We start from the raw sequence: 20,283 nt of genomic DNA, 5'->3' as shown, positions 1-20,283 counted from the left end.
AGTACATTACATTGTTGTGCAACGATACGATTTTTTTAAATATTACTTTAAAATGTTATATATTGTGATTACTGAGTTTGGAGTCGGTCCTCTTAAATTTTGGGCCCGAGCCCAGTGCCTCACTCGCCTTACTCTAGCCCTTGCCCTGCTTCCTCCGTTTTTGCCCCCCCCCCCCCCCCGGAGCCTGGATCGAAAACTGCGACTTTTCCCTCATAAAGCAGCATCAGAAGAATTATTGCCGTGGCGATCACGCCACCGAGGATGTCTTCCCAGAGATCCACCGGAGACAGGAAGATTTACTACTTCTGCATCTTCCGGCCCCCTTGGCTCTCCGCCGGCGATGGGACACACCTGGCGGGCGCACCCTCTACCTGCCCAGGGCCACCTGGCGGGCGGCCCGCAGCGCCTGGCCCGCCCCTCTCGGGTCTGCCACGCTTCCTGTCTGCCAATGGAAAAGGATGCCCCTCGGGGCTAGGGCAGCGGCCAATGGGAACGCGGCATGCAAATGAGCAGGTGCGGTGGCGGCCCGCCGGTCTAGGCAGCCGCGGCTCAGGGGATGTTAGAGGCAGGCTGGGCGGTTGCGGAGCAGACGTCGGGCTTCGAGCTGCGAGCTCCGCTCTCCGGCCATGGCCCCCGCTCCGCCCCCGGACACCTCCTTCTCACTCGCCGAGGTCCAGCAACGTCTTGCTGCCGGCTTCTGCTGGGTCCGCTGCGGGGCCCGCCTCTACGACCTCACCGGCTTCTTGCGGCAGCACCCGGGGGGCGAGCAGCTGCTGCGGGCACGGGCTGGCCAAGATGTTAGCGCCGACCTGGACGGGCCGCCGCACCGGCACTCGGCCAACGCGCGTCTCTGGCTTGAGCAGTATTACGTGGGCGAGCTGCAAGGAGACCCTCAGGTACAGCCGGGCCCCGGGTCACCCCACCCCACAAACACACTCTCCTCACTCCCTCCCCCGACTCTCCACTCCCTGCAAGCCCCCTTCACCGGCCCTCTAGGAGGACCCAAGGTGACAGCCTCCGCCCTCACCTCTGCTTCCCTTCTCTTCTCGCCAGCAAACAGGTCACTGCCCCCTCCCACCCCCGCCGCCCTCCTCTCCAGGAGCTTGCCCTTCCTCTCTAGCCTTTCCCCTGACCCTCTTCGGTCTGTTACTTCTCCCCCCTCCCCAGTCACCCTCCTCCTTCCTACTTGTTCCTTCTACAGCCTCTGCCATCTGACAACTTGGATCACCTTTTCCCAGCCCTTCTTAGGCCCAGTCTTTCCTTCTTGTTCCCTTGTTAGTCTCTCCTTCTTTGCAACTGCTCTTTATTTCTGTTTGAATGATAGCTTCCATGCTCACCTGTTCTCCCCTCCCCATCTCACCCTACTCCTCCCAAAAGACACAGATCACTCACCCTTTCCAGCTTGCCTGGGTTTCCTGGTGCCTCCCTGCTCTCGCTCTAGGGCTCTTCTGAGTGGGCAGAGAGGTCAGGACAGTGTCTTGGGTGGACTGTGTCCTCCTCAGACCTCCATTCCTTGTCTTGCCTGCTGACTTGGGTGTCCAAAAGGGTAAAATGACAGGGCCAAGCCAATTTGGCCGGGGAGGAGGGATTAGCACTTAGAGCTGTATGCTGCTGTGCAGTACAGGCTCATTATGGCATTTAAGCCTCTAATTGAATCTCGGGTAGGTTTTGTTATCCCCATTTTAGGAAGTGGAAACAGGCTTCAGGTGGCTCTGTAATTTGTCCAAGGTCAAATAGCTAGTTAGTGGAAAAGCCAAATGTATCTGACTCCTGTGTCCATCCCAAGGATCCTTGGGCGTGGGAGATAGCCCCTGTCTACAGGTCTCCTTGGTCAGATGGACTCCTTGGGCCTTCATGGGCCTGGCTGTAGGACTGGTGACAGTGGGGCCATCATGCTGGACATAAACCAACAGTGGTTCCCTCCTTCCAGCTCTTGCTTTCAAGATGGCCATAGCAAGTGCTTTTAGATCTTTGGATGAAAGGACTTGCCTCTCACTGTTTCAGGTGGCTCCTCACTGGGCTATGCTGCCTAATTCATCAATCATTTATTCACTCACTCACTTGGTCCCTTAATGGTTGGCAGCACTGAGCTAGGCACTGGAGTGGCACCAATGGATAAAACCAATACCGGGTCTTCGTGGTGCTAACAGGCTAAGGAGAGGGAGGGAATGTACTAATTGCACAGTAATTATTTAATTACCTGGTGCTGTCAGAGTATGGATCTAGAGGGGAGAGCTTTCTTGAGAAAGTGACATTTACACTGAGAGCTATTCGATGGATAGGGCTTAGCTAGGTGAAGTGGTGGGGAAAGTATGTGTGAAGGCTCCGAAGGGTAAGGGCTTGGCATAGTCAAGGGACAGAAATAAAGACAATGTGACCAGAGGCTGGTGGGCAAGGAGAAGGATGTGGGAGGAGGCCAGAGATCATCTGGGGCCACGTCATGCAGGGCCTCAGGGCCTCCTAGGCCTTGGTCAGGATTTGGGACTTGATTCTAGGAACAATGGAAAGCCAGGGAAGGGATTCAAGCATGGGTGGGGTGTAGTCAGATTTGCATCCTCGGAAAAGCACCTCTGCTGCAGTGCAGAGAGGAATGGGGGGAGCCCAAGTGAATGTGAGGAGACCAGGCAGGAGGCTATTGCGTAACCCAGGAGAGAGGTAACAGTAACTGAGGGGATAGGGTGGTTGAATTTGGGAGATTTTATAGGTAAAATCTATAGAGGTAAAATGCCAGGAATCAGCATTCTGTAGTGAGAGCCCAATTTAATCTTGGAAGTTGATGTTTAACGTCAGGTCATACTGATGGGGCAGAAGGTTTAGCAGCAGATACAACTAAAGCTGAGTGCAGGAAATGAGAAGTTGGGCCCAAAATACTAGAGACTTCCAGGCTTGTGATGGCTCACAGAGCCATCCTACATGTAACTGTGTTCTATATAAACAGAAGCCTTAGGGTATGGCTTCTCCCAGTACCACCATGAGTATCACTCCTGGCCAGCTGCCCTAGATGGCTCCACCTCCCAGCTCTGCTGATCAGCAAGCACTAGGGTTTGATTTTGCTTTGCTTTGCAACCCTCAGGGATTGCATTTAGAGAATACTAAGTCCAAAATTGTTTCCTACCCCTGCACTCACCCGTTACCCAAGAATCTCAGTGTGGCCATGTTGTAGTCATCCTTATATCTGGACCCCAACCTGAGGATGTGGGAGGAAAAAAAAGAACTAACAACTAATAACACAAACCTGTCGCCCAAACTTTACCAATGGCCATACTCGCCCAATAATCCAATTGCTTGCCAGCTTCTGTCCATAGGGGTCTATTCTAGAATCTAGTGTAGGGTTGTCTTTAATTTGGGAAAGAGAGGCAATTAGAGTAGAAATTAGAGTAGAAATGGGGTATCCTTTCAGAGAGAAACCCTCTTCTTACGGTCTGAGTGGACACATTTCTGTTCTCTCTAGCTAAGCCCTTCTAACAACCTCCATGCTGCTGTCTCTTCCTGCTGGTCCAAGAAGACTGACATCTGTGGAGGTTACAGCCTGGCTCCTGCAATGTGAGGGCCAGGAGGGCTGTTGATGGGGAAGGGGAGTGTCATAAACCCACTCTGTTGTTTGGGGCTCATTTCTGAATGGTGGTCCTCCTTGGGGGTCTTTGGAGTGGGGGAGGGTCTTGGAGCTCTACTGTGAAATTTCCAGGGAGAAGGCCTGGACCCCTTGGTTTCCCCTGTTCCCCACTTTGCCACACCCCTCTGTGTACACACTTACACATTCACACTCACACGAAGGCACGCACACAAAACAAGTAAAACTCGTTTGAGCCAACATACTGTGAGGATGAGACAAGGTCTGTTGTGGCTTTGGACTTGAGGAAGCCGAGCTGCCCACCTTGAGCAAGTGAGAGAACGGTGGCTGAGTAGGGAAACCATGCCCTCTTCTCACCCTGGCGCACAGGGGCGCGGAGGGTCAAGCTCCTCACTCCAAGCTCAGATAAGAGCAATGTTCTTCCAACTGCAACTCACATAGTGCGTCCTGAAGTCCATTTATTGACCTGCAACCAGCATTTATGAAAAAATAATTAAAAAGTAATAGGAAAGGGAAGAACTTTGGGTCCAAACCTTCTCCCAAGGCCATAGGTACCTTGTTTCCCAGACCTGGGTCACCCGTGAATCACTGCCCCAGTTTTTTTCCAAATCAGCATACCCCTTCAACTAGTTAATATTTATCTTTAACTAGACTCACCTTTTATCATTTAGTCACTCTAGGAAATAATACCAATGAAACCACAGGTTTTACATACACTTTGAAGTAAATATAGACCTATTAAAATAAGAAATGCTCATCCTCAAACCCCCTAAAATCATCTTGGGCACCATTAGTGAAGCATATATCACACTTGGGAAAACGTATGGAGCAGAGCTTCTTAACCCTGCTATTCTGTGGATCATTTTCTGGAATTGATGAAAGAAAGGAGACTGTGTGTAAAAAAGGCATGGCTGTGCATTTTTCTGGTGAGAGAGCTACAGTTTTCATCACAGTCCTTCCCTCACCCCAAACCTGTTGCCAAGAGTACAATACCTGTGAAAAGGAGGCTTATACATCCGAATCTCGTCCTCCAGTAGGCAAACATCTGACCACACCCCTGGATAAAAGCCCTCTGTTTGATAGACGCTGGAGGAAGGCAAGCCTCAACTCCCCAGCCACTGCAGTTGGGGTCACCCTAATGTCTGAATGTCTCTGAGTGTCATGTCCTAATCCCACAGGGTACATCCACTTCTGAGTGGCTGAGAAATCCACAGATCCTGCCACATGCGGCTCTGCCAGGCTTTGGGGTCTGGCCACTCAGAGCTTCAGGGCTTGAGTAATTAAATGGGGTTGGACAGTAGGGAGGAGAGTTAAGTGCAATAAGGCTCAGGGTTCCCACCCCACCCCAGGCTCCAGAACACCTTGAGAACAACCCAACTTGGAAAGCTGGTCTGAGCTGAGAATTCAGATTTAAAAAAAAAAAAATGATGCTTGGGGAACTTGCTGAACTGCCCCCACCTGCAGAGCACAGTGGACACGAGAAATCTGCTAACTGAAGGGGGTCTGTTTCATCTACAAGAGGGCTTCCCAGTTGAGCCTGCCACCGTCCTTTGCTACCTGTCAGGGACTTCCAAGCTCTGGCCTTCTGTGGTGCCAGGCAATTATTACCTAGGGCCAGTTGGTAAAGTGTGCAGGGACCCAGGTCACTGTGGTTCCATGTGACACTGAGGTAAACACAGGCTCCAGGTGTGCTCCTTGGTGTCACCCCAGAATTCAATGAATAAAGGGGCTTTAGACCCAAGATGGGAGAAAGATCAGAAATTTGGACTCCCTGGGGGAAATAAAAAGAAACCAACAGGCATCCCAGAAATACCTGAGTCATCATCTTGGGGAGCATTCCCAGGAAAGAACCCATACCGATCCTGAGCGGCATCCATCATCTTCCCTTTCTCTCTTTCTTTCTTTTTCTTATGGCACATATTCATTGTTGGTCTATATCTTCTCTTCATTCATTTAGACAGACAGGTAATAAGCACCCCGTTCTCTCTGAAACCCACCATGGCATCAAAACTGCCCTAGCCAGGGTCATCAGGACCTTCCCCTCACTAAATCCGGTGGTCAGTTCTCACCTTATCTCACCTGGCCTGGAAGCAACTCTTGACACGGCGATCACCTCCCAATCTTTGACACACTTTCTTCACTTGGCTACCCAAGTGCAGAATATACTGCACCCTTTTGGTTTTCCACCTGCGCTAGTTTGCTATCACTGCTGGAACCAATTACCACAAAACTCAATGACTTTAAGCAACACAAACGTATTCTCTGACAGTTCTGGAAATCAGAAGACGCAGGTGAGTGGGCAGGGCAGCCTTCCTTCTGGAGGCTCTAGAAGAAAAGCTGTGTTCTTGCCTTTTCCAGCTGTGAGAGCTGCCTCGGTTCCTTGGTTTATGGCCCCCGCCAGCAATTGCATCACTAGGACCTCTGCTCTCATGTCACTTCTCCTTCTCTGACAGTCCTGCCTCCATCTTTCACTTGTAAGGACCATTGTGAGTACACTGAGCCCGCCCAGATAATCCAGGGTCATCTCCCCATCTCAAGGTCCTTAATTTCATCTGCAAAGTCTCTTTTGCCAAGTAAGATGCCACATCCACAGGTTCCAGGCACTGTGACATAGACTTTGGAAGGGGCTTCATCATTCCATCTACCTCACCACTTAGACCCACTAATCATTACTTCTCAGTCTCCCTCGCTAGTTTCTCTTGCTCTTCATTTCCCAGAAAAGTGCACAAAGCTTAAATGGACTCATGTAGAATGTACTCCTCTGTACAGCTTCTTTCACTCAGTACTCTGTCCGGATGATTATCTGTGTTCTTCCTCTTAACTGCAACTGTCTCCATTGCCTGCCCTTTCTTAGAGAATTCATAGACTGTAGAAGGGGGAAATGGGAAAATAAAAGCAGACCACATGAGAATCCTGTGAGCCTCCTTCCAGGACATCTCCCCACTTCTAGCCTGCTTTGGCCAGAGCCCCATTATGTTCATTGTAGCAGTCAGCTGAGCGGGTCTCTCCCTGCCTGTGTCTCCTGTACCCCATTATGCCTGGGAACCTTTCTAAAGAGAACTTGGTTATGTTACAGCAGTGCTCCTAAGTCTTCAGTGGCTCCCTATTGTCACATCCTGTAAGCCTAGCTCAAATGCTGTTTCTTTTACAGAGCTTCTCCTTACCTCCCCATCTAGAACTGGTTTTTTCCTTCTCCCAAACTCTCATAGAACTGTGCCTATACCTACAGTTCAGAATTCATAATGTTCTTCCTCACTTACTGTATTTTCACTATGTGTCTTATCTTCTCTACTAAAATGTAAACTCGCTGAAGACTGGAATTGTCTGATTCATCTGGGTTTCTCTAAGACACTCTAGCACACTGGTGCATGCCAACAAGAGCTCATAAATGTTTGGATAAATAAATGAGCTGCTTGGAAAATTGAGATGTGTGCATAATTGAAAAGGGAAGTGGTAATATTAGCACACACAGATACTTTAAGAATTAAAATGTAGAAAAGAAATCCCTTTCTCGTTTCTTCTTTCTTAGCTAAAAGAGTCGGGAGCTGAGGGGAAAGATGGAAGGCTGTCTAGTGAATCACTCATTTTTGCCCTCTGTTATTTGCAGCTGGGGAGAGTTAGCAAAACATCTTCCATATCAGGCTACTGCAGTTCACACTTACCCGTGAGCCCCCTAGAAGTGAAGTTAACCATGGAAAATGCCAATTGAGAGTCACCATTGCTCTCAGGGCTGTGACCAGTCCCATGTGGCTCTGTGTATGAATGACATGCACAGACAGGACCGAGGTTGCCTGGATTTCCGGCTCTGTTTACCCTCTCCTGTGTCTTTTCACGCAAACTTCTCTAAAGCGTATAGTCTCAGAACAGTGGTTCTCAAACTTCTCTAACTGCCGCTCGTCTAAGGTGGGCAGAAGACCCTAATGGCCACTCTCCCCATCTGCTCTTGCTCTCCAATGGAAAAAATAGCCCATTCATGAAAATAAAATTGCAGAAAAACAAATTTGATGCTAGCAACTCTCAAAAATTTTATCATTGAGAAATATAAACTTCATACTCAGGATTTTTCGCTGTGAAGCATTGCCCCAAAACATAGTTATCCAAATACTTTGTTTTCTTCCCTTGATAGTATATTACAAGGTATTTAAATAGTGGTACCAGATCAACGAATTTGGGAGGATTTGGAAATTCCATTGATGGAAGTCCATGGGACTATACACTTAAAGGGTAAACTTGGTTGATGATTACCTAAGTGAATTAGTGATAATTTCTCCTTTAAAAAGAATAGAATTGAAAAGGAGTAGAGTTCTAGTTCTCTACACTCTTCTGTGCCCAGTGGAACATTTTCAACATTGCTTAGCATTTCATGATATTCAGATCTCCCCCTGGAAAATGGGGATCTCTAGTAATGGCTAGTTTTAGTTTTATAAATTCCAAATGTTAATAGTCCGTAATAACCCATTTAGTTGCTAATAAATAGTCCCTAGTCTTATGTCATAATGAAAGTCTGTGAAATGGGAATCATTTATCCATGCAGATCAAAGAAAGACCTCACGTTTTTAAGACAATTCAAGGCCCACACTTTGAGACTGGCTGCCATGGAGGAATAAGGGACACCTACATCGGGCTGGTTAAATACAGCTTCCATGATCCTGTATGTGCCCCAAACCAGGGTAAAGGCGAACCCAACCCAATATAGTGGTTGCTTTCTCTTGTCCCATGCTCTTTGGACTGCCAAGTGTACTGCCTTGTTTCCCTGAAAATAAGACGTAGCCGGACAATCAGCTCTAATGCGTCTTTTGGAGTAAAAATTAATATAAGACCCAGTCTTATTTTACTATAAGACCCGGTGTAATATAATATCGGGTCTTATATTGATTTTTGCTCCAAAAGACGCATTACAGCTGATTGTCCGGCTTGGTCTTATTTTGGGGGAAACACGGTGGCTTATGCAGGTTGGAGACAGAGTGCCATAAAACATTCAGTTGTTCCTTGAATCTATGTAGGAAAGTCCTTGGCTGCTAGACTAAAAGTCACTTAACGTAAATCTACTTTAAATGAAGACCAAAATTTCATAGAAAATGGGGCAAGGCGAGGGATTGGGGAAATGGAATTATCTTTAAAAACGAAACGAAAATGTATTTTTTAAGTTTATTTTAACCCTGACAGCAAAATTCAGACTGCAATTGCATACCAATTCATAGATTGAGCAAATAATGAATTAAGTAATGTTTTTGTGCACATGTGGTTTTTCTGATAAAACTGTATGAAAGCACAATGTGAAATTCTAAACTTCGCATTGGCTGTTCATAGCATGATCATAAAAAGGGTCTTTTCTTTTCAATTATAGTTGACAATATTATATTAGTCATGTACATAGCATAGTGGTTAGACATCTATATAACTTAAAGTGATCCCCCTGATAAGTCTAGTATCCACCTGGCACTTTATGTAGTTATTACAATATTATTGACTATATTCCCTATGCTGTACCTTACATCCCCATGACTATTTTGTAACTGCCAATTTGTACTTCTTAATCCCTTCACCTTTTACAACCAGTTCCCCAACCTCCCTCCCATCTGGCAATCTTCAGTTTATTCATAAAGAGGGTCATTTTAGCAAGAGTGCTTATGTAAGGGCTAAGAATTTCTCTTGATCCTTTGATAAACAGGTCATTCTCTTTTGAAGGGTCTGTCCTTTGTTGATTGCCTGTGTTTCGGTGTTAAATAGTCTAACTTTGCCTGATCCTTATTTGGCAATGGAGTTGTGAACAAAACAATTTTCTATCACTTTCATTGACGTCATGAAATTTTCTGCATTTTTGCATTTATTTTCAATTTAGCTTTGTAATCGGTTTGCATTTTGTTACATTGGTTATTATCAGATGGTAGTAGCCCCAACCAATCACTTCGCATTGGTGGACTGGGGGGATTTGGGTCAGTGTTTGAGCAGGAACAAAATTTATAAGTGATCAGCCAACTCATGAATAGTTGCATGTTAAGGGGATTTTGGTTGTCCTTTGCAACTTGAATCTTCAGGGACTCAGATCTAAGAACACTGGATAACCATGATCCTGGTAGAACCAATAGTAACACACCTACGTTTGTGTAGCACTTCATGTTTTTCAAAGTATTTTTCTATAGATTTCTATTTGAACTCTTAAAGTAGACGGGGGAGAGGTCAGTTCTCGCATTTCACAGATGAGAAATCTGTAGCTCTGAGAGATCCTGGAATGCAAGTCTCCAGGTGCCTGGTATTTTCACTGCACACCTTTTAGGGATGAATCTTAGGCAGCAGAGTAAACCCTGGGGGACCTTTATCTTATTGATTTATAATCACTCTTTATACATAAAGGATATTTTTATATCCTCTTTTTCATCATATGTATTACTATTTGTCCTCCAGTTTTCATGTCTTTTGACTTGTTTAATGTTTTTTCTCCATTTAAATCTTTAAATTTTCCATGTAGAAAAAGATATCATAATTTATTATTCTTAGAAAGACCACCTATACTTTAAGATTTATATATAAACACAAAAGTATTTTAATATCCTGCTAATAATTTATACTTAATGTTTTGTTATTGTTTGCTTTTGCTTAAATGTTTTACCTACCTGGGATTTTTTTCAGTATAAGTAACAAAATAGAGATTGTTATAGGTTTATATTTTTCCAAATGACCAACTGCTTATCCCAGTTAATTTATGGAATAATCTATTTTCCCCACTGATTTAAAAAACACCTTATTACACATCATCCCCAGATATATTCTGGTCTGTTTTTGGACTCTATTCTATACCAATGAAATCACTTTTTTTTTTTTTTAATTAGGTTTTAACCATTAGGTTTTTCTTCTCTTTCTGTTCCATCCCAGCCAGGATTCTGCTCCAGCCTGCTCTACTAGAGAAAGCAAAGGGCAGGCCAGGAGCTGAGTGTCATTTTTGGGCCATGTTGCTGCCCTTAGGGAAACAGTGAATCTGACTTTCAGGGGCTGGGGCTGCCTGACACGCCCTGACCCTGGATTCGTGTGGCTGGAGAAAGGAGGAAAGGGCTCAAGGAAGCCCACACAGGCGACAGGCCCCAGTCGGCAAGCCCATGGAAGGGTCCACAGTGGGTGTTTAAGCGGTCATGGAATGGCAGCGATTTCAGCGGGGAATGCTGGGGTGGAGTGGACTGAGGAGGGAGCATCTGGAAGCCGACTTGCGGCTGGAACTCGGCTTGGGGGTGGGTCCTGTGTACTTTTCCTGCACGGTATCCACAGCCGGTGGTTGGAGGAGGGGCCTGCAAGTTCACAGTGTGTGTGTGTGTGTGTGTGTGTGTGTGTGTGTGTGTGTACAGCCAGAGTCTAGGAGAGCAGGGACGCAGCCGTGTTTGCTAACAGGGAAACTGGTCCCTCGCTTGCAAAGCCTTGTAAATCTCAAACTTCTTGTCTCTCTGGACAAGGCAACTGCATACTTATCCCCCACCTTCCTTTCATCAAAATCAAATAAGGAACTTACTAAAAATAGATTCCAGGGACTTTCTGGGATGGTGAAAATGTTCTACATCTTGATTTGGGCATTGGCTACAAAGAGGCATATAATTGTCAAAACTCATCAAACTATATACTTAAGACTGGTAACTTTTTTTTACTGTATGAGAATTATACCCAATTTTTAAAGGGGAGCAAACAAATTTAATGCCTATTTAATCACTTCTAAGGATAAGACCTCATGATTGCAAGAGTTAGATGCTGGTATACACAAGTCTTTAAAAATTGCTTTTAAAAAGAAATAGTGGAATGTGAATGTTAGAATGTAGGTTGTGGGGATACAGGTATTCACAGTGAGAGTCTTTCAGCTTGACGGTATGTTTAAATTCTTTCATAGTAAAGTGTTGCAGAAAATACTAAGTCGTTGCATTGTAGATATCACTCAGTATGTTCTTAAAGGATGAGTGGGAAAATAAAATAAAGTAAGAGCATGTGAATTAAAACAGCATAAATCTGTTCTCTCCTAGTTCTAGAGGCTAAAAGGTATCAGCAGGGCTGGTCCCTCCTGGAGGCTCTGAGCGACAGCGTTCCATGCCTCTCTTCTAGCTACCGGTGGGGCTAGGAATCCTTGGTTTATAGATACAGCACTTCAATCTCTGCCTCCATCTTCACAAAGGAGCACTAGAGAACTGTGTTATATTTTGGAAAAATGACTCACGTAAAATATTTTAGGTTGATATTTTTCCAAATGACCAATTGGTTGTCCCACTAGATTTATGGACTGTGACAGCGATTCCAGCATTTGAAGACATGTGAAAAGTTTGGTGTTTCACTTGAAAAAAAACTTACATAACTAAATTAAAGAATTAATTAGAATAAGGATGTATACATATAATATTATATATGTATAGATTCTTGGGCCACTCCCCAAACCACTAAAATCAGAATCTCTGGAGGCAAGACCCCAGAAATCTGTATTCGTAACAAGCACTCTGTGTGACTCAGCAGTACCATAAAGCTTACAACCCACTAAGGGCAGAGGGAAATGGAGATGGGAAAACTGGAGGCTCTGAAAGGGGCTCAGTGGGCAGATATCTTGGGATGATTAAACATAAGCGTCCCCAAACTCCCAGTGTGGGGCTTGGTGCAGAGCAGGTGTGCAGTGGGCGTTGGCCCGGTAGCCCACCCTGTTGCTCCCCAGGAGAGAGAAGGAGCTTGGTACCTGTAGCCCGAGACCTGCGTTCTGAGTCTAGCTCCACCTCTCATTGGCTGTGTGACATTGTACACAGAAGTCATTTGACTTCTCCCAGCTTTGGTGTCCTTATTCCCTGCAGGATTTTGTGTGGCTACAATGAGATTGTGTGAGGTGTGTGAAACAGAACGTTAGCTGAAACAGAAACAGGATGATTGCAAGCCCTTTCAGCCCCAGCTTCTGCTAAGGAAAGGTTGATTCCTGTTAGGCAGTGAGGGATGGATGTTTTCAGAACCTGGGTTGCTATGTGCTCAGACCCTTGTGGGCAAGGCCACTCCCCCTCTGGAGGAGCTAGAGAGGTGACATTCTGGTCTCTCCGAGCTGGCCCTTCCACCCCCGGGGCAGGTGGGGTCTGCACTGACCTGCTGCCCTCATTCCGTCTTTACCTGGACAAGTGCGGTGTGCAGTGCAGGGGAGCACTCACCTGGTCAGGGACAGACAGTCTCTAAAGATGAGGCTGACAGACCCCAAGTGGTTCCAGGTCTGCCACCTCCCCACCATTCCTTCCTCTATTCAACCACAAACAGAGTACACGTTTCCTCATGCCCACACTGCCCTTGATGCTGGGGAGAAAAATACAACTGGTCGCTGCCCTCATGGGGTGTACCTGCCAGTGGAGGGAGGGAGACAGGACAACTACAAATGGTGGCAAGAGCTACAACAGACTATATATATTGTGTGTTTGTGTGTGTGTGTATACACACACATATATAGTCCATGTCATATATCTCATATATATATATATATATCTCACATAGAATAGATCATAAATAATATATTTTAGAACAGGAGACTGTGACAGAGTGGCACCTGCAGCTTCTGATGGGGGTGTCAGAGAAGGCTTCTCTGAGGAGCTGATATCTGATAGATGAAAAGGAGTTATCATAAGAAAAATTGGGTAAAAAATAATTTTCAGATAGAACAGCAAGTGCAAAAGCCCTGGGTTATGACAGGACTTGGTGACATCAGGAATCCCAAAGGAGACTCTGGTGTCGCTGGAGAAATGTGGGTGAGGGAGAGCATGGGGAGGTAAGCAGAAGCCCTGCCTCACTAGAGACCATGGGTCATCGTAGGGCACTTCGATTTTATTCTGAGAACAATGGGCTGGAGGATGTTAAGTGGAAAACTGACAAAGTTGGTCTATATCTTAGGGTGTTCTGGCTGCCATGTGGAGGGTACATTGAAGAGGGTCAAGAGTGGAGGCAGGAAAAGAGCTAAGAGGCCTTTGCTATTGTCCAGGTGAGAGGTGGCCTGGACTGGGTGGCCATAGGGATGGTAAGAAATGGATAGAAATTGGAAATGTCTTGGAAGTGGGGCCACTAGAATGTGCTGATGGATACGATGTTGGGAATAAGGGAAAGAGATGTTGAATATGATGCCAAGGTTTTGACCTGAGCAACAGGGTAGTTTGGTTTATGGAAATGATGAATACTGGGTTGGGAGTCCAGGTTTGGGATGGGGCATATTCACTGGGGCCACATGAAGTTTGATATTCCAAGGAAACACTCGGGTAGAGATTTCATATAGTAGTTGAGTATATGAGTCCAGAGCTGTGCTGTCCAATATGGCAGCCACTAGCCACATGTGGTGATTTAAATTTAAATTAAAATGAAATGAAACAAAAATTCAGTTGCTCTGTCACACTAGCCACACTTCAAGTGCTCAGTAGGTACACGTGGCTAGTGGCTACTAAATTGGGCAACACAGGTAAGACCATGTCCATCATGTAGAAAGTTCTGTTAGACAGGAATGGTCTAGAGCTGTGGCCCAGAGTCGCAAGGTGTTTCTCTCTGGGATAATGGCATCCCAATTGGGTGGCTCTGGTCAAGGAAGCTGGTCTCCCCGTCATTCACGCCACTCACAAGGGCTCCTTCTTTTCCTCTCTGCTTAACCATACCAGATTGTGTCCCTAGTGATGGCCCTGACCTGTGGCCATGTCAGAGAGGCACTTACCACCCAGAAGGACAACTTGCTCTTTGGTTGTTCGAGGACATCATCCCTTGGGGCTGAAGCACCATTATAGTGATGAATATAAACATGGTGCTTAGGGAGCATAAAACATGGAGTATAGGCGACGCTAGCTCACAAGGAGATGCCAGTTCTAAGGGCTCACTGCAGAGACGTGGTTAAGAAATGTGCAGTGGGTTTGGAAGTTGTCAGGTTAAATTAGAGTGGGAAAGAAGATGCAAGCTTAGAGTCCAACAGTCTGTGTCCTAGAACTAACCATACTATTGGAGACCAGCCAGTCAACCTCTGAACAGAAACATCCTCAATGAAAAATGGAAGTAGAAGGGGCAGCTGGTTGGCTCAGTTGGTTAGAGCACGGTGCTCGTAACACCAACATAGCCGATTTGATTCCCACATGGGCCAGTGAGCTGCGCCCTCCACAACTAGATTGAAAATGACTTGACTTGGAGCTGATGGGTCATGGGAAAACACACTGTTCTCCAGTATTCCCCAATAAAAAAATTTAAAAAAAAACGGGAAGAAGATTCCATGTCTGGGCAGGGAGAAGGAATTGATTGAATCAGTAAAAAAAAGTAGGCATAAGGCAGCTTTTTGTTGTTGTTGTTATTTTGTTTACAAAATAATTCAGTGACTTCTATTTTTGGCAATACAATCATTTGCCATTTTATAAATAATGATGAGGACAACAATTATTTTTCTTCTTTCCTAAATTATTGGAGTATAGAAGGAAGCTTTAGGAACATTGTTTCTGGAATAGTGATCTATGAAATCATTTGTAAATCAATATGATAGCTAATGAAATGTGTTTTATTCTGCAAGTTAGGTGAGTGAGGAGATAATATACTTTCGATGGCTTACGTGTGTTTTCCTGTGGATAGCACACCCCACAGGCCTGCTGGTGGTGCCTTGAGGTCTAAGCCTGAGAGACTACGGTCTAGAAATGTCCCATCACATCTGCAAAAGAATAATCCTACAGGCTGTGGGTGCTGCTCATCAGAGTGAGACTGCGGTCCCACTCCTTTTACTGCTGCAATGTCAGGCGGGAGTTTATAAGCAGGGCTGAGGAGGGGAGCCTCCAAAAACAGCCCTTACCCACCAGACCGAGCCCAGCTCATGCTCCCAACCCCGGGCTCCCAGCTCGGCTTGTCCCCTTGGGCTACTCCAAATCCCAGAGTCAAGCCTTTCATTGGGAAAAAAGCGCATATCCCCTTACCTCTTGGTGCCTTCCCGGAAATGGTGCCCTCACGTGAGGTTAGAGGCTAGAGAGGAAAGGATCTGTGTGGCTGCAGACAGTCCACGGCAGGACCTGGTAGAGAATCACGTTAACAGCCCAAAAACCTGTGGGCACACTCTGGCAAGTTTTGAGCAGTAATTAATATTTTCAATCCACCGGCCCCTTTTGCTGATGTCCTGGATTGCCCACCTCTGCTGGCTTCTGCTTCTGGTGACACGGTTGCTGATGATGTCGTCCAAGGGGACGCATTTCATGAGTAGTCGCGATGCCAGGTCCGTGAACCATTGTCAAGGACTCGGGAGCGTGGGGCCTTGTTATCTAGATCCCCGCATCTCCTGAGCGAGAGGTGGTCACACCTTGGGCACACCTTTCCTACTCGTTTTCTCTTTTCCTTTCTTCATTCTACCGTGAATCCTGGGATAGTGGCCTCAGAGCTCATCGCCTTGCCACAACTGTGGGTGGGCGAGGAGTGGATGTGCTTTGGGGGTTCTGTGGCTTGTCACTTGACAGATATGATGTTGGGGGTTTTGTTCATTTAGCTTTTGTTTTTGCACATAAAGGGTTTATTTAAAATGTTTTAAAAATAGGATAGGCCACGGGACCTCGCTGGGCCTGGCTTCTGATTTGGACCTCATCAGGCAGAGGGTAGCTTATTAGAAATCAAAGCAAGCAGTTCCTTTAGCCCAAAAGTATAGCCCTAGATTTCTGGCTACTGAAAACAACCAGCTCTGAGGAGACTGCTCCCTGGGGGCCTTAGGGGTGGGCTTCACACAGAGGCTTCTCCCCAAGGAAGACTCTTGGTGAAGGTATGGCTCCATCCTTTTGCTCCCGGGCCTGCCCCTTCCTACCTGCCCAGGGCCTGTGCTACCCAGGCTTGCTGAGACCTCAGGAGCCCCCACCTTCTTCTGGGCCTCCGTGGGGTGGGACAGCTGGACACAGGGCCTGGAGTACCATCTCATTTCAGAAAAAGGGTTTTCAGGCCAAACCCAGGGATAAAAGGCCATCTGTCCGTCCCTCGGTGCCCAGCCCCGGCTTTCCCGAACAACATTCCTTTATGCCGCTCCCCCGCCTCCTGCAGCCCCTGCCCCTCAGCACACTGCCTTCTTTCACCGCCTCTGTGGTCAGCTTGTTTGTTTGCCATGCAGAGTGCAGGCTTTCTGTTGTTCTTCTCTTTTCTCTCCCCCTCATGCACCCTCCAAGCAAGCCCTCTGCGGAGGCACAGGGTCTGGGGCACTGGAGGAGGGCTGGGGGCAAAGGCAGAGGCTGTGCCAGGGCTTGGGACCACCCTATTGAGTCTTCCCAGAGGGGAGAGAGGAGGAGGGCACAGGAAGAGCCTCAGAGGGGACAGCCCTGGAAGTGGGTTCCTGTTTGGCTGTCCCAGCAATCCTCTGAGAGTTCTTGAATCAGTGACTTGGTCCTCCTGTGCCTCAGTTTCCCCCATTCCTCCTGCCAGTCTCTCAGGGAGAATTGTGTTGATACCAATGAGATGCCAGTTGCATATGTGGGGTGGTGGCACAGGGAGGTGGCACGGCTATCCCAGGAGCCACAAGGCTTGGGGATGGGGGGGGTGGAATGCAAAGTAGGCCAAGAGGCTAAAGAGGGCTGCAATTTGCCTGACCCCCCAGTTCAGCCTGCCTCCCACACATGGCTCTTCCACATGGGGAAACTGGGGAGTAACTTCTCAGGCCCTGAAGAAAGGGAACAAGGCAGCCCCTACCTCCTGGATAGGAAACAGTGGACTAGGCAGGGGGGTACTTGAAGCCCCCCTCCCCCTTTAGGAACTGTCTGTATGAGCTGCCACTGCAGACCGGTAGGATGGCTGCATTGATTGCAAGCCCCTGGTTTCTGGCATGCCTCAGTGTCGGGTAGAAGGCAGAATCTGGTCTCCACAGCTCCCTGGGTGCCTCCCTCTGTTTTTCTCTCTCCTGGTTGAATTCCTTCTGCTGTGGCTCTGTCTTGCTCCCAGGGAAACTGGTTCAGGACTTGTGTTAGTGTTTGCTAGTGCTGCTGTAACAATGTCCCACACACTGGGTGGCTTAGGTAACAGAAGTGTGTGTGTCACAGCCTGGAGGCTAGAAGTCCGAGATCAAGGTGTTGGCAGGGCTGGTTCCTCTGAGGGCCGTGCGAAGGATCTATGCCAGGCCTCTCCCAGCTTCGGGTGGTTTGCTGGCACTCACTGGTGTTTCGCGGCTAAGGTCATATGCTGAGGCGCTGGGGGTCAGGACTTCAACATATGAATTTGAGGTGGGGGACACAATTCAGCCCAGAACAGGCTTCCACATTGGAAAGTGAGACCCTGGAGGCAACTTCCTTGGGACATGGCCTGCGTCTCTCCTGTGATTCCTTCACCCTCATGGATTTTTGTCTCCCTTCCAGCAAGGGAAAGAGAACCAGTAAAACCAGTAGCCACCGCACACTTCTACTTTCTGACCCCCTGCGTCTCTGGAAGCCAATCCTCTCGGCTCGACTGGAAGGAAAAGGCCTGGGCTTGCCCTTCCCCGAACTTTGCTGGGGCTCTGCTTCCCCTGGTGCCAGCCAGTCACCCCCACCCAGGGTCTTGGTACAGCTGATCCTGCAATCCTGGCCCATGTGGGTGCTGCCTAGGTTTCCATCTATAGTGCCTGCTCTAGGAATTGTGCGAGGGGGAAGAAACCCTTGCTCTTACCTCTCCTTCTCTGTGGCTGCACTGGGTGCCGGAGGGCTACAGCTCAGCCAGATGCTTCAATCTGGCAGACCAAGGGCTGTGTTTGCGCTCAGACAGGTTGGTTTGGCCCGTATCATTTGTTTTAAATGCAAGTCAAATGTAAAAATCTGAGACTTCATACAAAAATGAAGTTTTCCAGCTTTTCTTAGAAATCAGAAGGTCTGACAAGTCTGGGCCCCATCCTCACCTGACCTGTGTTATATCCAAGTGAGAGGGCTGCCCCCGCTTGACACGCCACGACTTCTGGTTCACTGCGGTCGGCTCCAATCCTGACAGCCTCCTGGGTCTCAAGACCAAGGGACAATGACCAGTGAGTACTGCACTTGCTGCATTTCTTTGTTTTTTCTCTGTACCAACACCTCCAACAAAAGGGCACCTCATGGTTTTATTTGGGGTTTTTTTGGTGCCTCATATTTTAAGATAAGTGAAAGCAAGCATCTTTCCTTGTGGAGATGAAGCCTACTCCTACATTTATTCTGCAAACAAGATAGGTGTGTGTTAGGAGCCACGCCCTGCGTGCCTCACTCACTGGTGTCACCTGTACAACCTCTGAGGACAGAGCAGGAACTTGGGGGCTGCCCCTGCCAGAGAGAAGCGACTTCTTGTTCCAAGAGGAAGATCCTCAGGGCACACGGCAAGTTCATAATGGAGCCTGGTGGAGAACTATGTCCCTTAGTCTCGAGCTGAATTCAACGTTAGAACTAGACCCTGGCCCTGTATTCTTCCCCCTGCCCCAGGCTGCCCCTGAGTGAAGACTGCCCCCTGGAGGGACAGGTGTGGTAGGGGGGCTGGCCGGAAACTCGGGGCACTGGCAGGGAATGCCTGCCTCCTGGGTGCTCCAGGAATTTAGGTCTGAGGGTGCTGAACTCCGTGTGAGAGAGACAGGCGGAGGATGGAGCCCAGGAGAAGGCGCAGTGGTGTGAGCAGGACGTCTCCATGAGAGGAGGGCCGTGGCTTGGTGATCTGACAGGAAGTAATGTTTCTTGACCACCAGCGCAGGAGTGACTCTGTGCTAGGGCTCCCGTCTTGCTGGCGTCTCTCCCTCGGCCTTGGGCTGTGACTGGGGGGGGTCTAAGGGGATCAACACGCCTTCCTCGCTGCCCCCACCATATTGCCCAGCATGGCCAGTAGTTCTTACCTCAGAATGGGCAGTGCCTTCCTACCTAACTTCCTTGGCAGAGCACATTGACCTCTCTCCAAATACGTACAGGCTTTGGATGGCATCGGGAAGCTCTCCTTGCCTGCTGCCCACCCTTCAGTGGCCACTCCAGGTCTGGGCCTCCAGAGGTTAAACAGGCCACCATCAACTTATCAGTGTATTGTTCAGCAAGTAATTTGAGTGCTGATCTTGTGCCAGCTCCTGGGGACCTAGTACTGAGCAAGACAGCAGGGCCTTCATGGAGCTTATGTTCTAGCTTGGGAGGCTGTCACAGGGAAAGGCATAAGGAGAACGAGATGCTTTCAGCCTGAGCTCTGCCCTGCTGGACTCACCAGGTTCCTCGCACACAGCCGTGGGTCTGACCACAAAGTGCTTCTAGCTGGGTCTCCAGCCTTCCTTCACAGGGAGGAGCCATCAGGAGGGGTCAGGAGGAGGGGTGGGTCTTCAGCTCCATTCTCGTTGCCTTGGGATGGTCTTATGTCTCTCAGGTAGACCCTCTAAGAAACCTGTCACCTGGCACAGGTAAGTTGGCCATCCCATGTCCTGCCATACCCATTAACACAAGTTGACCATTCTTATGAAAACCAGTGTGTCTCATTTCAGAATTATTCACTTCTTTACCAAAATACTGAAACTCATTATTTAATCTGAAGCCATCACCCAGAACAGTTTTCAACTACTGGAAAAGAGCCCACATGTTCTTCAGTTTCTGATGCTTTTTTTGTTTTTTAAAGCTCCCTTTGGCTTGCTTCTAAGATCAGGAGAGTCTTTTAAATAATGCATTGTGGAAGTTTCCAAGAAACTTTTTTTTCAAACTCTTTTAGTTTGAGTTGTATCCTAGTTCCTAGGAATGACCTTTATACACGTCTGATTCATGCATGGTGTTTACTTCTGGAATTCAAGGGTGAGCCCAGATCACCTATAA

At 47.7% G+C, this 20,283-nt stretch overlaps 1 protein-coding gene across 1 annotated transcript in view; it reads left to right on the top strand.

Moving 5' to 3' along the window:
* Nucleotides 1–544: 544 nt before the first annotated feature.
* The window catches only part of FA2H (fatty acid 2-hydroxylase), a 46,368-nt gene continuing 26,629 nt past the window's right edge, over nucleotides 545–20,283 (top strand). Inside the window, exon 1 of the mRNA XM_081031430.1 lies at nucleotides 545–896. Within this exon, the coding sequence (XP_080887556.1) occupies nucleotides 627–896 (270 nt within the window). The 5' untranslated portion in view covers nucleotides 545–626. The remainder of the gene's footprint in view (nucleotides 897–20,283) is intronic.

This window comes from Rhinolophus hipposideros (assembly GCF_964194185.1).
Source record: "Rhinolophus hipposideros genome assembly, chromosome: 21".
Taxonomy (NCBI): Eukaryota; Metazoa; Chordata; class Mammalia; order Chiroptera; family Rhinolophidae; genus Rhinolophus; species Rhinolophus hipposideros.
This window is presented reverse-complemented; position numbering and strand designations above follow the sequence as displayed.